An 18492-nucleotide genomic window follows, 5' to 3' on the forward strand; every position below is an offset into this window, starting at 1 on the left:
TACTTAGCATCATCAAAGAGTTTACTCGAGAAAAACGTAATCACTGTGCAAGGCACCATATGGCCGCTACGGCCGTCAACCATGTCCAAAGACATAAATGGGCACATTGTCATCACAGATGGAATGCCATTGCGTCGGGGCAGCCTTGCGCACGGGCCGTGGTGTGCGGCAGAGGGGGGCGGCACTCCCGCGCAACCTGCGCCTCCGACCTCCGTTCGCACAGATAGTACCTCGCTCGCCGCGCGCAGAGCGAACCATCGCGCTCCGTTCCAACATTTAACGCGTTACTTAGTCGACACTGGATACGATAGTGTAAACATGAAGTGACAGACAAATTTAAGTGATGCTCTCATAGACTCTAAATCACAAGGTAATTCGATAATTTTACGTGATACGTCATTAATACGCCAATAAACTTAGCAAGGGCATTTGCGAGTCGGTGCAGCGAAGTCATAACAGTTATCGTCGTCGTGTTATTCAAATTACTATTGTCAAAACAATCGAATTGATGCCGTTTATAGTAACGTACGAGTATATGCAGATACAGGTGCATCTGATTTGTGAATGACTAGGAGCGTGTACGACCGGTTTCTGCTTGCATAACAGAACCAAAATAGAGTAGTGTGTCAACGGTGCCTTGGTAGAGCGGAGAGCCTTTTCGAGTATTAAGGGTGACAAAGATTGTGAAGTGCTGAGATAATGACATCATCCCGATATGTTCACAGTTCACACACCGCCCACAGTACACGTGTCTTAAGGTTATACGAAGTGTGAAAATTCATAATCGCGTTGGGTTTAATACGATTTAATAATAATTATGATCGATTTTTTTATTATTCGATTAAAATTAATTATTTCGGAACAGCCAATTGTATATTTCATTATTTTAAAATTGGTAACAAATCTATTAGTAAAATATTTATGTATATTAATATTTGCATAAAATATAGGAAGTATAAAATAACAAAGAATATGTCCAATAACGACTTATATTCATTACAAAATGATAGCTTTATTAAATTTTACACGGGCCTTTGTAGTATAACAATATTATCCACCTAACTAGCAAAATGTATAGTGAGGTACACGATACATTATATGTAGCTGTAAAATAAATGTAGAGAGATAATAAAGAATATTTCGCGGTTAGTGACTTTAACATAAAAAGTAACTGTAACGTAAGATCTAAAATCTTGAACCTATATTAAAATTAAAAACGGCATTAATTATAATAATATTTTGTTGGAAGTTAAATATAGGTATAATATTTAAAGTAAGTAACCACAATTAGTATTACATTTAAAAACTAAATGGACGAATTTTTTCACATAATCGAATACGTTTTTAAAAAGATTCGATTATGTGAAAAAAGATTTATAAATCCTTTTCAGAAATGAATTTCCGACTAAAGATATGTCATTTCAACACCGCCTTACATTATATACCTCGGGCCAATAAATGAGGGACCTCACTCAAACTGCTACAAACGTCCCGCGACATTCGAAAATGTGGACATTGGGAAATGTCGATAAGTAAACCTACATTACTCAGGAAATATAAAAAATATATTGTGCCAGAAACATGTGTTCCACAGACTTACAGTTTGTGTGTACTTACAGTTTGTTGTTGACTGTTATTTTTAATTTTTAAAGCACATCATCTTTGCGATGTATTTTTTAGATAAATCTAAGAACTTCTAATTAAAAAAATTAGAAGTTCTTATAACTGTAATACTTCTCTAACTAGGTTGAGGATTTTACTTTTAACGCTTGCAAAAAGTCATCATTCGGTCATAAGTTACAGTGCCAAGGTCTGTTATTATTAACAAAATGTACGTTTAAAGTAAGTAAATTATTAAAATTTATAGTTGTGTTTATAACAAAACTTATCTATTATAATAATTGATCTGCTAGAGTAACATAATACGTTCGTATACTATTGAGACAACTATAAATAAAACAATAGAAAATTCTTTATTTACAATACATTTGTATGAATTCCTCATACAAATTAATAGTGTAATAATGTTCTTTTAGATTTCCGCAAACACATCTTCCTCTATATTAATTATTCAACTCTATTCATGTTCTTATCTCCGCCTCATGTCTAATGAAAATTCCGCATGACTAATAAATACTTTGACTACTTTGATTCATGCTCTGACACATTACTATATATGGCTATAATAAATTAACGAACCGTATAATCTAATCGAAATTATTATATAGTACAGTACACATTGTAAGCTTTGAATGAAGCAATGTAAAGTGTTATAGAAAATACTGCGTGTTAGTTTGAGTATAATTTTGTAAATGAGTGTTATAGAATTTAACATACCGCCGCCATTATATTGATTTTTCTTCAACTATTGATCTTATTAGTAGTTGATAACTTAATAACTTCGAGACGAGTGCTCTACATCCATAAAATATAGCATACAAGTCCGCACTCAAGTTTATTATTTTGGGAGGTAGAGCGCTACAATCAGATGTAGAGATTCTAGTAAGAAGCGCAGTTAAGCACTGATAAACAATATGAATTAAGCCTGAAATTCCTGACAATATGACAGTTTCTCAGCATAACACATAATGCATAGATTGTCAGTGTGTAGTAGAGAACATGCTTCGTTCGCCCTAATTGTAACGCATATATTTTGTAAAAATTACATACAAGTGATATAAAAATAACTTATAGCATTAATAAAAGTGCATAGATAAAAATATGTTATATGTTAACAGTATGAAATAACATTAGGTAAAGAACTTTGGATCTTAAAAATGTATCCGATGATCTTTCGTGTTGCGCTTATTGCGAACGAAATTTTAAGATTGTCTATTAAAAATTATTCGGAATATCCATTCCTTTAAGAATTAATTTAATTATATTTAATACATTATAGACACTTCATAATATACTTCTTTACAAATATTAAAGTAATTTTGAAAATGTTCTTATACGTGCATCGAATATATTTTCTCCTGTGACCAGAAACCGGAACAAAGACAAATATTTTTCAACATTTTTCATTGAACGTTATTATTGTGGTATACGGAAGTGGTATGTTTAATTCAAATAATGAAAATTAATTAGGAATTCTGTAATTTTTTACATATATGCCATGTTTTATTCATTAGTCGTTAGGAGTTAAAAAATACAGAGTAATGTAAAACTCATTTCCAAGCACATAGACGGACAGTTTGTCTCAATAATGAAATTAAATAATTAATATTGACTATTTAAGACATTCATATGAGTTCAATACTTAAAATTATTTCAGTACAATTAAATTTAATTTTAAGTTAATAACACAACAACATTTAAACCTATTATGCCTCTCTCATGTGTTTATTATTTCTGTTAATTTTCCATTCGCCAGTTAGTCTTAAATCTTAATTAATTGTTTGACCTAAATAAATGTAATTACAATTTTATTAAATACTCAATTAGGGTTAATGAGTTTTACAGCAGTCTTTATGAAGGGACGTTTGCTCGTCCTAGTTTGTTTTGTACACTTAACACGTTCGCTGCGGCACAGATATATCTGTACTTTCCATTACTGCGTTACGGGTCGTTTTAAACCTTGTCCTATACCAGAGATTGTGGCGGCACGAGGCATATTAAACCCCACCGCCCGTAGGAGACCAAAATCCTTTTTTTGGCTCCAAATAAGACAAAGTGTGCGGCTTTTGTCTTTTATTCTATGGGTAAAATAAAATGTGGGGTCTGATGTACCCCATACCGCACTGAACAATAGCAGTTTTTCATATAATTTAGTGATGGGAAAAGAAATATCGATTTTATTTAATTGTATTTATTTATCAAACTTATGGATGTTTTTTATTAAAACTGGCCAAACCAGAATATTGTTTGCAACTAGTGCATTCTGTGAGTTTCCTTTACTTTTTTTTGTCGGCCTCACGACTTGTTAAGAAGATGCGGAGTTTTTCGTAACATCCTACACATCTCCTCTTCTTTGATCCCTTTAAGAGATGATGTGCCTTGTTTGTTGGCTTGTTGACTTGGGCAAGAGATAAAATTTTGATGAGCCATACACCGATTGCCGGGTGTTTTGGATTTGCCGCTAGTTGATTCAATGAACAAACACACTAATAGTAATCATGATTATCAACATATTTGAAGAAAGTTACTCAACATGTCACATTCACGTTTCTATTAACGATATTTATTATAACGAGTAGTTTGAAAATTAGGTACCTGTATCCACATTCAAGTCCTTCTTTGTAAAAGCTTCAATAAGTTGTTCCACAAATAGTCTCGAATGCGTTGCACAACACTAACCGCGTGAAGCTAGCTTAGGGTGCGGTACGAGGTGCGCGGTGGTACGAGGTGTTCGCAACCTCGTTCCGCACTGTGTTAGAATTTTTATTTGTTCAGTGCGGCACGAGGTCTAAGAAACCCGGTATTAAGGTCGGTATACCATTGAACTAGGAATCAATAGCACATCTCAGATATATAGATATCACTTTCCTACACTGAACCAGATGGAAGTTATGCCTCCCGCACGACAGAGAAGTTTAAGTTTTTTCCTACCGCTATAACGACGAGACACGGACAGGGTGTTTCAAGCCCTGTTTCGCAGCGAACGTGTTAATGCGCACTCAGCATTACAAAGATGTTTCAGAAGTATAATGACATGGGTGTAAAGTTTAGATACATGGATGTTTCTACGCCGATAGCTTCGCACATTATTGGAGCCAGCGAAGCACGAAGCGTCGTTAGGCAGCCGCTCGTTTAAAATAACATCGCACAATTTTAGACGCGATTTCACATTATTCATTTTTCTTGTTCCCCGCTAATGAGTGCCCATGGAAATGATAACATCATTGCTTTTTGATATATAACGTACTGTTACATTAATGTAGTATCATCAAATCAGGATCAGAAATGTTAACAAAACAATTACAAAAGGCATACATTTTTTTCATATTTTTACATAATAATATTATGAAATTAGGTATATTAAATGTACACCGGTCAACGACGCGGACGTGCCGATACTAATAAAATAAGTATAAAAATATAAACGGATTATAAATCTATTAATCTGAACCTCATCATTATATAACCTTCTTTCCGTTTAGCATTAAATTTCTAAGAATAATATCAGCATAAAAACCATATTTTCCAGGTACTTATTATAAAAGAAGACAGGAAGGAAATTATTAATCATTTTATTTTATAACAAATTCATTGAATACAATATTATATATTTGACGACGCGGTTGGCGCAGTGGTAAGTAACTGCCTACTGAGCCGACGGTCCCGGGTTCGATCCCCGGTCAGGGCAAATATTTGTGTGATGAACTCAATTATTTGTTCTTGGGTCTGGGTGTTTATCTGTATATATGTATTTATTAAATATTATATTTATCGTCGCCTAGTACTCACAACACAAGCCTTAATTGAGCTTACTGTGGGACTAGGTCGATTTGTGTAGATAATAATGTCCTATAATATTTATTTATTTATTTATTATTTAATATGGTGATGTCTAACAAGACATTTAATGATCACCTTACAATAGTTATCAAATCAAAACAATTGTTTTTGCATAGGTTGCAGATGTATTCAGATGCATGGAACTACAAACACAGTCACAATGCATGTAAAGACAACAACATAACTCAATGCAATTAAATTTATTATTATGTTAATAGGTATTGTCTTTGTGTAAAATATATCAACTCACATGAATTACATTTATAATATCATTCACTCTTGTTTGTTATACTTGCGAGAGTTTTGTTACGTTGTTTTGTGTTGAATTATATATTTCTCTATCTATGTCTGAAGCTTTTTACACGGAAGCCCTTCGATGTAGGTACGTGCATGAAATTGTGTCAAGCGGAAGTAAAGAAGTTGAATACCCTAGGGATATTTGACATTTATTCAAATGACAACTTTTATGTTGTCTCTTTTTTCGACTTATTGGAAATTGAACTCATGACAAAGCATGGCTTACTACATGATATTGGAAAATACTTTGAGTCATTATTGGCAAAATTATCTTCGAAGTTTATTTGACCCGAACATTATTAACAATATTTTTGAGAAAATTAAAAAAAAATTCTTTCTAACAATGATTAATTGTCATACCTACTAATAATAATTGTATGTGTATGTATTTTGTACCTATACGGAACAAATTTATTCAGATTTTACTAAAACTAACAAAAGTATGACAATCCCTAGAGTCGGTCCAATAAAATATATTTAAATTCAAAAGAACGAATATATATATATATATATATATATATATATATATATATATAATATTATTCCATGATAACAAATACAAGCTGTCCCTTGCTTCTGTTACGAAATCGCATTCACACGTAGCTCTGATTATTATCCATTGTCTAGACTTGAGATAACATCATGAATATTACTAAAGTTTTTATCGATACCCAAAGTAGTTTATCGAGCTTGAAAGAATATTTATTTACAATGAGATGTTTAATATTATAAACGAAAACATGTGTATTCTTCAAAATGTATGTAAATATGTACATATATACCTCTTTACATGAAAGTGGCTTTAATATATTAAAACTTTGAAAAGCCGATAGGTAACTACATGTATATCGTTCCTTTGCAAAATTTTCAGAATTTTATTCGAACCAATTAAATATTTGGTTCTAAGGGATTCGTCAGCTATAAATAAACAAACTGGTTTTGTATTTAAAATCCTGTTTCGCGAGTTATACCAAAGAAAGACGGCAAGCAATTAAAAAAAACAACCAAAAGTGCCGGTCAGCACTGTTGTTTTGGGGAAAGAAACAATGAGTTTTCGCTTTAATAACTAAGTGATGAGTCCGCGATCTTTTTAATGCTGTGAAACCTTTCAGATTATTTTTATTGCCTTTCAAATTTACTTCAAAGCTCATTGTGTGTTTTTATTACTACATTTTGGTATGAGTAATGTTCTCTTCTCATTTACAAAATTACTATTTCATTGTATTCCCTAATAGTTTAAAATACAATGATGTAGAATATCCCAGTTCATGCTAAGAGTCGACCAATATTATGAGCTCTTTTATATTACAAAGTCTCATCTCTAAGCAGCCCAAGTTCCAACTAGTTTTCCACTCACCTCCCTTAATGTTGATGAAATTGCTTCAATATTGCAACCGTCGGAGTTTCTCTGAACAAAGAAATTGTATGAGCGATAGCTACTAACGAATCTCAGAAGACTTTTGCAATGAAAAAGACATACTGGTGCTTTGAGTCAGCGATTTTATACATTTTGATTGCGCTACTAGCATTTTATTTGAGACAAAATATAAATTTTACCAAGATATACGAACGATGTATCTTAGCATCCCAATAAATGTGCATTATATTTTCATTTGGACCTTCGGATAACTGGTGGAAAAATAAGAAAGAAATACAAAGGAAATACATATGTCTATTTTGGAATTGGAGTTATATTATATCTTTTATCTTACTTTTTTTGATCATAATATATCGTTGAATTATTTAAAAAATTATTCAAGTATGAAATATATTTTCGTCTGTAAAAAAATATGTATATCACTTAAGTTTCCGAATACATAATTGGAAATGGAAAGAGTTATAGTAAGTATCTAAAGCCGAATACCTTGAAGATATTTTCTATGACATAATATTATTATGTAACACAATTAATGGAAATCAAGTCATTTGAAAAGAAATTGTGTAATAGGTATATGGTACCCACCTCCTGTCACTAATTGTATTTACATATATTTTATTACAACTAATTCAAAATAATAAAAAAAATTGCTAGTACGTAATACGTGGTAGGTAATACATCACTTTATTTAAACTCCAATAAATCAAAATGGTAACAAAATCTATCGTAAAACGTCTCATTCAAGCGCTACCTATACTATTAAACATTTCGTTTATATGATTCAACTATAAAATTTTAACTACCGAATACGAATAAAATCAATTGCAATGCCGATAGTTTTCCATAAATTGATTTCTAAGTGGGCGTCCGACTCATTGTCACGCAATAGCACACGGCCCACTTACAAAAATATGATTAGCACTGGCTTTGGTGGTACGTAATAAATCATTGTACCTATTATATTATAACAGTCTGTACATTTAAATTGTTGCTAAAAGTTTAAAGTAATATATGTATTGTGTATACGATATATCTATTCCATTATTTAACTAATGTATATTCTGAATATTCTCTCTTTTTTAAGTGTCAGTGGTAAAGAAAAATTAATTTCATTTACTAAGCGGAAAATTCGCTTTGTAAAATGAAGCCTGAACACTGTGAATTTCCAAGATTTTAATCCAATTATTCACATATCGAAATAAGCCTTTAATTTGAAATGGATGCAGTATGACAGTTCGGTTTCCAGCAGAGCAAAATATACCAGAAAAGCTATATCGCAATACAAATATTTAACTGGTTCAATATCGTACTAGATATTTATTGATATTGCGTTGGCTGTCAGACTGCAAATAAACTGGCCCAACGAATTGATTACATATATACGGTTTACGTGAAGTGATGCAGAAACTTGAACAAGCGATTAGCGGCATGTCAACAGAGACTAACGAGGTAATAGTTAAGTCCCGATCGCTATCACATTCTATATAAATAAACACTAACTATTTACACACATACAAATAAACGTACGTTGAAGTAATATTTTCTCTATACGGTGTCATTTAACAAGTTTTTATACCAACAATACACTCAGTTAATAACCATTTAATGTCGAGACAGTGAAAAGTGTTAGCTAAATTTCCTATATAACTTACATATTATAAATAAATTTTCGTATATATACCTATATGTACCTACTTTACTTATAGGTATATATGTTTTTTAAAGGTTTCTCAAAAAATAAATTAGAGGAATTATGTGGAAGGTTTTACTGGTTTTATTGTTATATTGGCGCAGTATGTAATTCATTGCACTATCTACTTGAAATATTTACAATATAAAAACTCATTTGTTTACGAAGAACATGCAGGTAGCTAATTATATAAATAATTAACGACGCACCTCCGACACACAGGTAAAATGTAAACAAGGCCTGGGACTCTTTAACATTCCTATATATTCACTTGTTATGGTAAATCTATATATAATACGCTTATTTACATTGTATTCCATTGTTTCCCGCTAATTTAAACTTCGGGAAAACTTTGTAACGCGTACATAAAAAGATATATACTGTGCTTTTACTGAACTTTTAATTTCCAACCTTTGGTACTAAAAGCTCATTTTAATTAAACAAAAACTGTTCAAACCAACTTGTCTAATTATATGCTAATACGTCCAGCAAATAATCCATAATCAAGTTATGAATAACATTACGATACCTCAAGATCATGATCGACCTAAAATAGAGATGACGCTACGTCAGATGACGATGTCGTCGCAAACACACGACCCACGAACGATTGTGTATTCATATTAATATTTATCGGCAGACTAATTTAAACTCAATATAGCCCACGTCGTTTTTAGCATTACATATTAAGGTCCAATAATTACAACATTAATTATCCACTTTGCAAACTCTGACTCATAAACAGAAATATACGACAACCAACTCCCTTAATTAGTTCGGACTGCTGAGTAAAAACAACAAAAAATATTACATGATGATAAAGCACTCTGAAACGTAATCAAGCGGATATTGAAATGAAAAGCACATTCGTTGAAACCTTATATCCGCAAAAAATCTCTGTAGTAATTACATTTCTGCAGTAATCTTTGGAAGTTGAAAAAAAACCTTTTCAAATGCCTTATGTTATTTCCTATGACTTCCATCTTTAAATCAGATGAAGTTAGAGGAAAAGCTTCGAAATAAAATTGATTTTGGTGAGAAGGTATGAAAGATGTAATTTAAAGAGTGCGCAGCCACCTGCTCTTAGACTGAAGGTTTTATGTAAGGTTTTATAGCCTCCGCCCCATAGAAATCTAAATAACAAGACACTAGAAGTCGTAAGCGTGCGTGACCTTGTCGCCACTCAGGTGATTTGCACATCACCAGTGCATTCGTCACTGTTCAGTTGCTCTGGAGACGTATGAGTGTATACATGGTGTGTTTCAGCAATTCCCATTGCGGAAATTCTTCCACAAGTTGTAATTATACTTATAAAGGAATAATATTTCATCGGAAAATATATTTTTTTAGAAATAATGCCGTTTTTCCTTAAAATTATAGAATATTTACAAGTATTACGAGTGTCACCATAGTAATCGAAATAACAATGAATGACACAGTCGACCATTCTTATTATCACGTTTGTTCGTATTGGAGCAAAAAGTCTCATATACTTAGGGATGTTATTCTAAAATAAACCGTAAATTCGTGCGTTAGGATACATATTCAAAAGCTTAATTTAATAGATAGTTAGTTTTCACTAAAATCAAGCTGTCCAATAAAAGGCATAGTTTACTTGTGTGTACTGTTTAGCTTTCGGTTTGAATGTGTTGATTTTGGCGACAGCGGTTTTCATACGAATTATGACATTATAGCCCTTCTATGTGTCTTGTTATTTAGATTTCTATGCTCCGCCCTTATTTTATACATCTCTCCTTATTTTCGTGACCTACACTTAAACGGAATATTTTAAGCCTGGCTTAAAACGTTTGCTAAATGTATAAAGCGTACATTTTTTAGATAGCACGTTCATAAAATCGAGTTTACTGACCATGACAAATTAAAAAGATTCTCCGTAGGTAATATTAATTAATGAAAATTTGCATAATAGAACCGAATCACATACGCTTTAATAAAGCTTAGAAAAATTATAGAATATAATGGTGAACTCTAGCTCGTAAAGCTTCTGGTCATAAAACTCCCTTTTATTCCTGTAGACTAATTACAGTGTGCACCGGCCCATGTGCTTTGGTACACATCTTTTATTGTAAGTAATTGCCGTGTTTGCACGCAATGCTCTTTTCGAGTACAAAATTACCCATGGTGAAACGAAGCCAGGAAAGGTACCTATGTTGTTGTTTTGCTACTAAGTATTTTACATACAAAAAATAAACGTAGTTCTCATGATGCGTCTTCCATTTTATTAATTTAATGTTGCGATTAATAAAAAATTGTGCAGCCTTATTTAATTGATGTTTTTTTTTTATAAATTCGTGTTTTGCATTTTTTTATTTATGTATACTGTTATACATTAGAAATTAACATATATATGAGATGTATCGTTTTGGAACAAACTGACATTCTTCCAATATGAAAACACAAATGATTAAGTATTAACAAATATGCATATAGCTGATTGAAGGTATCGATACATTGACAGTAAACGAAATCAGCCGTTGCTTGTGGTGCTATCGAGCGCTCTGAAAGCATCATCAATCACAGCCTCAAGTGACAATACGTCATCAATCTGCTCAAAACTCTTAGCGGCTTCTCTGTTGACATTGACGAAAACCATGATAGTACGAAACTTTGGCAGAATTTGGGCTATGGCACAAAAACCGTGCGCTTTGTTGTGTTCGCTACCAAACGCCCTGCTCTACAGCAATTAACACGGATACCCTTGAAGTTAGTTAAAGCAAATACTTCAAAAGGATATCATAAATAAACCGAAATTTGTAGAGAAGCGAAATTTTCAATATTTTCGTCTTGTATGCACTTTCTTCTTTGCACTTCAAGCTAATTATAGCTGAGGTTTATGAGTTCTAGAATGTTTGCTGCGAAGACTTCCCGAGTAGCGACTACATAAAACATAGATGATACATCCTGCATATAAATATCTTCATCTATTATTAGAATCGGAAAGAGTTCACTTAGCATCGCTATAACAAAATTATGATATATTTTTTATAACGTACAATTAAACTAATTGCTAATGTATCGAATTTTAAAACCAACATAACAATTAAATCACTGGCCTATAAAATGTAAATAATATTGAAAGGAAATTCATGAAATCCACATTTAACTGATTAACATTTCATGCGGACTAAAGAGCATTACAGAAATGCAATCTCAGAATTTTTGTATTTAATTTCATATTCATCATGAAATTCATAGTCAATAATTAGATACCGAATATTTGAATTTTTAATTTGTATTGTACTTGTTTTAATTTTAGATGACAGCAATACTTCGAGCAGTATTGGTGCATATGATATATGAGAAATATTCATAGATTCGATTGTAACTGATAAAGGAAGCACAATGGAGGGTGTGAGGGTTACCCATCAAGGCTTGAAGGCGCACACGCCCGAAGGCTCGGCTGGTCGTATCACCCAGGCCGGCCTTGCAGCCCGAAGTCCTGAAGGCACTGCCGCCAAGGCCATGGCTATCAAGGGCCATGAAGATCTGTGGGTGGAAATCCAGGCGAATACCTTTAGAAACTGGATTAACGAAACTCTTAAACCCATGAACATAAAGGTAAAATATATTTTCTAGTTTTTCTTTCAAAATAATTCAGAATGCTCTCAAAAATCAATAAGTGTGGTAGGCACAATTCAATACGAGTAATATCGAAGTACGTGGAAGATAATTGTTCCAATCTATTATTTTTCTCAGGTAATCGACTTAGTAGAGGATTTACGAGATGGAACAATTCTTTGTTCGTTAGTGGAAGCTTTACAGGGGCGTAAGTTAAAAGGTTGGAGTCGAAAGCCTAGTAACCAACACCATAAGTTGGAAAACGTTACCACCGCCTTACAAGCCATTGAAGACGACGGAGTTAAATTAGTTAATATAGGTAATTAGTTAATTTACAAACTTTTTACATTTTTCTTTATATTCATTTATTGGTATAATTAAATCTTCTTTGTATTTTATACAGGTAATGTGGACATAGTTAATGGAAATCTTAAATTAATATTAGGATTAATTTGGTCACTTATCGTCCGATATCAAATTGGAAGAAGTAAATTCCCACCAAGGTAAGAAAATTGAGCTATCTTTAACATATTAAACACAGTCATTTATTAATAAAGCTATGTAGCAATACAGGATATATTTTCCGGTCTTCACTAATAATTAGAATTTAATAGTTACTAACACCGTTAACGTTTGTCGATCGAATTTTCGTATCCAGAAGGATTCGGGCGCAGAAATCTCAATTATTGTGACTTTTTTGTCCAAAAAATTAAAATTAAATAAATGAAGGTTAACTTTTTTTCTCTTTCTATTCATTGCAATACAATTCCTTTAATATTTACGACTCCACTATAAAAAGAGTATTGAAAAAAGTAAGCTCTACATTTATCTCTCTAGGGCTAGCGATTATTACAGCGCTAGAACACATTGTAACCTACACATGCGGACTAACTACGTAATAGACGAAGCAATTAGCACTGTAAGGCGCGGCGTAAATACAGATAAAATGCGATTGCGCGACATCCCACCTAAACTATTCGACTTACAACAACCTGATGTTAGGAAATACTAGTTTCTCTATAAAAATTGATCATGCTACTTTCTAATAAAGTATCGAACAAATATACTGTCTGCTTTGTCGTCAGATTTTTTATTTAGAATTCGTATATTACTTACTCATACAAATAAATTATCAAAGTTGGGTTTCTTTATTATATTATTATATAACAGAAAACATTGTATGTGTGCAATTAGTTATTTAAAGCTTAATTAGGGTTATTAAATGTAGGTGCATACCAATACGCTTTAAAATTTTTAAGGTCTAACCTTATCCTTTTGTATTTACATTCTACACCTATCATAAATTTCTTACCAAAAATTTAAAAGCAACGCTAAGCTATCCACACGTTAGGTGTATTTGCAGTAAATTCTTGGCTTTTACGAGTCTATCTGCAGTGAATCGTCAGTTCTCATTACCTAAAATTGCAGAAAGTTGATGCTATCTTGGCTGCAATCGACCCTGCCAGAGTGTCGAGTCAGCAATCTTACGACTGACTGGAATAGTGGTGTGCTTCTATCGGCGCTTCTAGACTACTGCAAGCCTGGCACATTCCCGCACTGGAGAGAACTAAGTACGCTCTTGGAATGTTTTAATTTGTCTGTATGTTGCTGAGGATCAAATTTAATGCGTCGTTGAAAAATATCTATAAGAAATTATGTAATATGGAGACCCATATTACATAATTTCTTATAGGTATTTTTCTTTGTTGCAATTCGATATTATAATAACAAAAGATAAACATGGTCTGAATTTGATCATAGAGTTGATTACTTTAAAAGGTATGACTTAGAAGTTTCTATATAAATTAATGTGATTAATGTCTATTAACAATATTATTTTAGTCCAACCATTTTGAACTACTTATATATTTTCGTAGACAAAGACCTAACAAAACTCACTCCTATTATTTTCCTCATTACACAAGAAAGGATTCCAAGACAATCCCAAATTCGGATTACTAAATAGAATATTTGTTTTTGTTTCCTGTATGTTAAATTGTATTACCAAAACATACGACGATCAAAGAAATCAGGAAGGAAGTAAATAAATAAGTTTTGCTTTTATTTATTTAATATGTGACTCAATCCTGATTCAAGACGGAGATAAACTCACCTTCCGGCTTCATAATATTGAAACTATAAGCTATTAGTATCTTGTAATCAATTGTTGGTTTATAAATGTTAATAATGTTTACAACATCTGTAACAACATGAAATAGTCCACCCATTCCACCCCTTTGAATAATTTTAACGCTATTTATGTCTTATTTAGATCGTCACGAGGCTGTAGAGAATTGTAGAAGGGCAATGAAATTGGCGCATCGTGAATTGCAAGTGCCCATGGTTCTGGAGCCAGAATATTTGGCCTCGCCATGGCTGGATGAACTGTCCGGCATGACGTATCTATCTTACTTCATGAAGCCGGACGCTGCTGGAGTGAAAGCTACGTTGGACTGGGTCAACTCACGTCTAGAGAGACCTATTTCTAATTTCACGGTAATTTATTTAGTTTTAAACATTTGGATAATTATCACGTATAACGCTTAGTCAAACCATACTGCGTGGTTATCATTTTAGGTTTAATATCTTTTATTTCATTTAAATTTTTGGATAAATTTAAATCAGGGGAAGATGGATGGATGAGCCCTGTGGATGAGCCGCTTGGATGGTAAAATATACTTACCATATATATAATGATATACTTACCCATAATATTAGATACACGTCAATTCAATTTTATAAAAGAAGATTGTTAATCAAGGGCTCAGGGTCGTGTATTCAAAGTGAAAATTCAATATGGAAATTTGTGATTTTCCCCGAGGAGAACAATCTGCTTTTCATCGGAATAACCGAAGGAAATAAATAAAATGTATTGTTATGCTTTTAATTAATAAAATATTTGTTCTTGGGCTCATATTCAAATTTTATAGAACGTGAAAATTGGTGTTTTTCTAGCGCGTTTCGTCTATGGCCGCGTGGAAAATTTAATTTATTATTTTATATTCATAATAGTAAATTAACGACTTTTTTTGATAAATAATTTTAATTAACAACTATGAGTATACATAATGTAGTAGTATTATTTCTTACAACGTCATTTATAATTTCGCATTTGTACTGTTGAAAAAATAACCTCGTTTTGAGCACGTGGAACAAAATATTATTTCGAAATATGAGATCAAGTGGTTAATCATGTTAATTTTGCACAAGTTGAAATATGAGCAAAAGGTGTGAACCATTTTCACGGAGAGTTCAATTTTCGTGTGATTAGAACAGGCCAAAAGGGAATTCCAGTTCCGACGAGTAAACAAACAGGAAAATGAAAAGGGCGAGCTAATGCCATTGAGGGACATAAACAGGCCAAAATTGTGTTGTACACCAATATGTTTGTTCTGGTATCGAATGATAATATACCTACATACTTTCGTCTGCTTTCACTTTGTTTTTATAACACCCCAAGATTTTCGCGTCATAAAATAATAGCAAACCACTTAGTGAGTTTTAGCGTAATTCATTATAAGATTAATAGTTTGTTTTCAAACAAGATAATGTAGATTCGCATAATGAATGGTATCTACGAAACGAAACTGAAACGAAAATGTTGTAACTCACACTAATATTTAAATTTTTAGACTGACTGGAACGACGGTCGAGTAGCAAATGAACTGGTAAGGTCGATGGGGGGACCAGCTCCTCCACCCAGCCGACTGAGAAGGGATCCCGCACGATGGGAAGAAAACAATCAACAAGCAATTGACGCAGCCAAAAAACTAGGTATGTTATTATATACTCCACCCACCAATACGTTCGTTTTTCTTTAATTAACAACGTTTACAAGTCCCCGATGCGTAATGTGTGTTCCAATTCGTGTATCAATTAATTGCACAGTAATGTTTTGTTGCTTCAACAAATTGCCAAATTCTCGTACATAATATTCTGCTCCGATATTACCTACCTTTGATCTGCCGCAGTGGTATTCAGTTGGGAAAACTGCCGAATGATCCAAACTGTCTGCAAAATATCTCTAATTCAACATGTGAGGTTATTAAAGAACCACTTATGAATAAATTATTTAAAATATAATGATTATATTATCTATAAAGGTATAACATGTTCATTTATATAAAGTTGGCTATTCATCGTCGAATCTTGTCATCAAATTATATATTTTGATCTAGTTTTATTATTACACATTACAAAATAACATTCGTTACAATAAAATACATGGCATAGCGGAAGGATGTAATAGCTTTACATGCTGTATAAAATATGTGTGCATTCAGCATCATTCGTGGAAGGGACGTTACATTGTAACAATAATGAATTTAAATGACTTCTCATTGCAGGAGTCCAGCCAGTATTATCAGCCAAGGACATGAGCTCTAGTGACGTAGAACACTTAGGGGTAATGGCATGGGCTACCCAGTTCCGAAACATCCCGCCGCGTCCGCCCGTACACGACATGTTGCGAGTCGCACTCGATTCCACTTCGGGGAGGGTAGGAGAGCCTGTAAGTGCCTCGGGATTTATTTTAAGGAAAAAGAACATTAATATTACGTAACGCGACTGGGTGTGCTCTCGAGCGAGACGAAGCTAATCTTGGAAATTAACTCATTATTTATTGCAGATTTTTTGTTGTTCTTTCCTGGTTCACACAAAGCTTTACATGTTTAGATATAGGTTTTTACGGAACATCTTTAATTAAAAATAACTCAGTAGCATAAGCTGAATTGAGAAATGTTTTAATTTCATGAAATTTTATTAGAAATTCTCATTGTTGCAGACATATATTAAAGTAGAAAGCATATCGAGGGATCTTTCAATATCTGAAGTGAAAGTATACATAGTGAATCCATTAGAGCAGGAATCGAGGCTCAAGCTGGATTCGAGAGGTTCCGGGGAATTTGTACCGGAACACGCTGGTATGCACGAAATTGTTCTCGTCGTCGACGATATCAGGTAACTTTATTGATACTTTATTGACTTCACTCTTTTATTATAAGCATTTACGATCTCGCTATAAAATTTTAACAAGCTTTAATTAAAACAAAGGGAACGGAATGCTCTAGTGTTTTCATATTATATATTTCTGAATTTTTGTTAAAATTCGATGAGCGCATGGTACATAATTGTAATATTAAAAAGTATTTTTATGAAGGTTTTTCATAAAATATTAATAGTACAGTTACAACGAATTTCATTCTGAAATGAATTATTTTGGCAACTACCAAAAAATGTGAATTATTAAATATGAATTCAAGTAATGTATACAGTAGGTAGGTATATTAGTAACTTCACATATAAAACACACAATAGTGGCGAACATTTGAAATAATAGATGGCTGCTAGTCATCAAAATATTCGTATCTTTGTTCGTAGAAAAACAACGACAGCTTTTATGTCAGGGATTTTAAAAGCCGTGTAGGTATTGATTGCTATTGCATACGCCTAACAACTCGCGGGCTCAAATCTTTGATTTAGGATAGGTCATTGACCTTTAAAATGTATGTAGTAGAATACATACTTACATAATTTATTTTATACAGGGTGGATGGCAGATACTTTTTCCGAGTGTTGCCAAGACTGGTGTCAGTACCTCCACCTGGCATGGCGCCTTGTGCAGCTGGTAGTCTTGTAGAAGTATTAGTTAGTGCAACAGGTATGAAATTAAAATTTCCTATTTAAAAAAATACAGTGTTTTTTTTTAATAATAATATAATGGCCCTCAGGCCTCAGCATGATTGTGTCAATACATACATATTTCACATTGTTATCTATTGGATAACCATCATTTCTTTTTACTTCTAAATATGTCATTAGCATATCTTCATATATGAATCCCAAAATGTGTTGGTAAGCGCATAACTTGAGAACGGCTGAACCGATTTCGATAATTCTTTTTTTATTATATTCCTTGAAGTACGAGGATGGTTCTTATGTAGAGAAAACGTAAATATGTACCACGGGCGAAGCCGGGGCGGACCGCTAGTTTAAAATAAAGTTTACACAAGCCTCGTATTTAAACAAATAAGAAAAATCAAAAAAATAGAAAAAAGAGATATCATTTGTAAGATAACTTACTCCGAAA

The 18492-nt window shown here is 32.8% G+C and overlaps 1 protein-coding gene across 1 annotated transcript in view; it reads left to right on the top strand.

Moving 5' to 3' along the window:
• The first annotated feature begins 210 nt into the window (after positions 1 to 210).
• The window catches only part of jbug (filamin-type immunoglobulin domains fbug), a 64609-nt gene continuing 46327 nt past the window's right edge, over positions 211 to 18492 (top strand). The window contains exons 1-10 of the mRNA XM_089714546.1: positions 211 to 370; positions 12103 to 12404; positions 12543 to 12723; positions 12808 to 12907; positions 13833 to 13975; positions 14677 to 14900; positions 16037 to 16178; positions 16751 to 16914; positions 17188 to 17363; positions 17951 to 18063. Of these exons, the coding sequence (XP_089570672.1) occupies positions 12189 to 12404; positions 12543 to 12723; positions 12808 to 12907; positions 13833 to 13975; positions 14677 to 14900; positions 16037 to 16178; positions 16751 to 16914; positions 17188 to 17363; positions 17951 to 18063 (1459 nt within the window). The 5' untranslated portion in view covers positions 211 to 370; positions 12103 to 12188. The remainder of the gene's footprint in view (positions 371 to 12102; positions 12405 to 12542; positions 12724 to 12807; positions 12908 to 13832; positions 13976 to 14676; positions 14901 to 16036; positions 16179 to 16750; positions 16915 to 17187; positions 17364 to 17950; positions 18064 to 18492) is intronic.

This window comes from Colias philodice, chromosome 3 (genome assembly GCF_061535455.1).
Source record: "Colias philodice isolate Cphi_HAF_F1 chromosome 3, ilColPhil1 Martin Lab GWU primary, whole genome shotgun sequence".
Taxonomy (NCBI): Eukaryota; Metazoa; Arthropoda; class Insecta; order Lepidoptera; family Pieridae; genus Colias; species Colias philodice.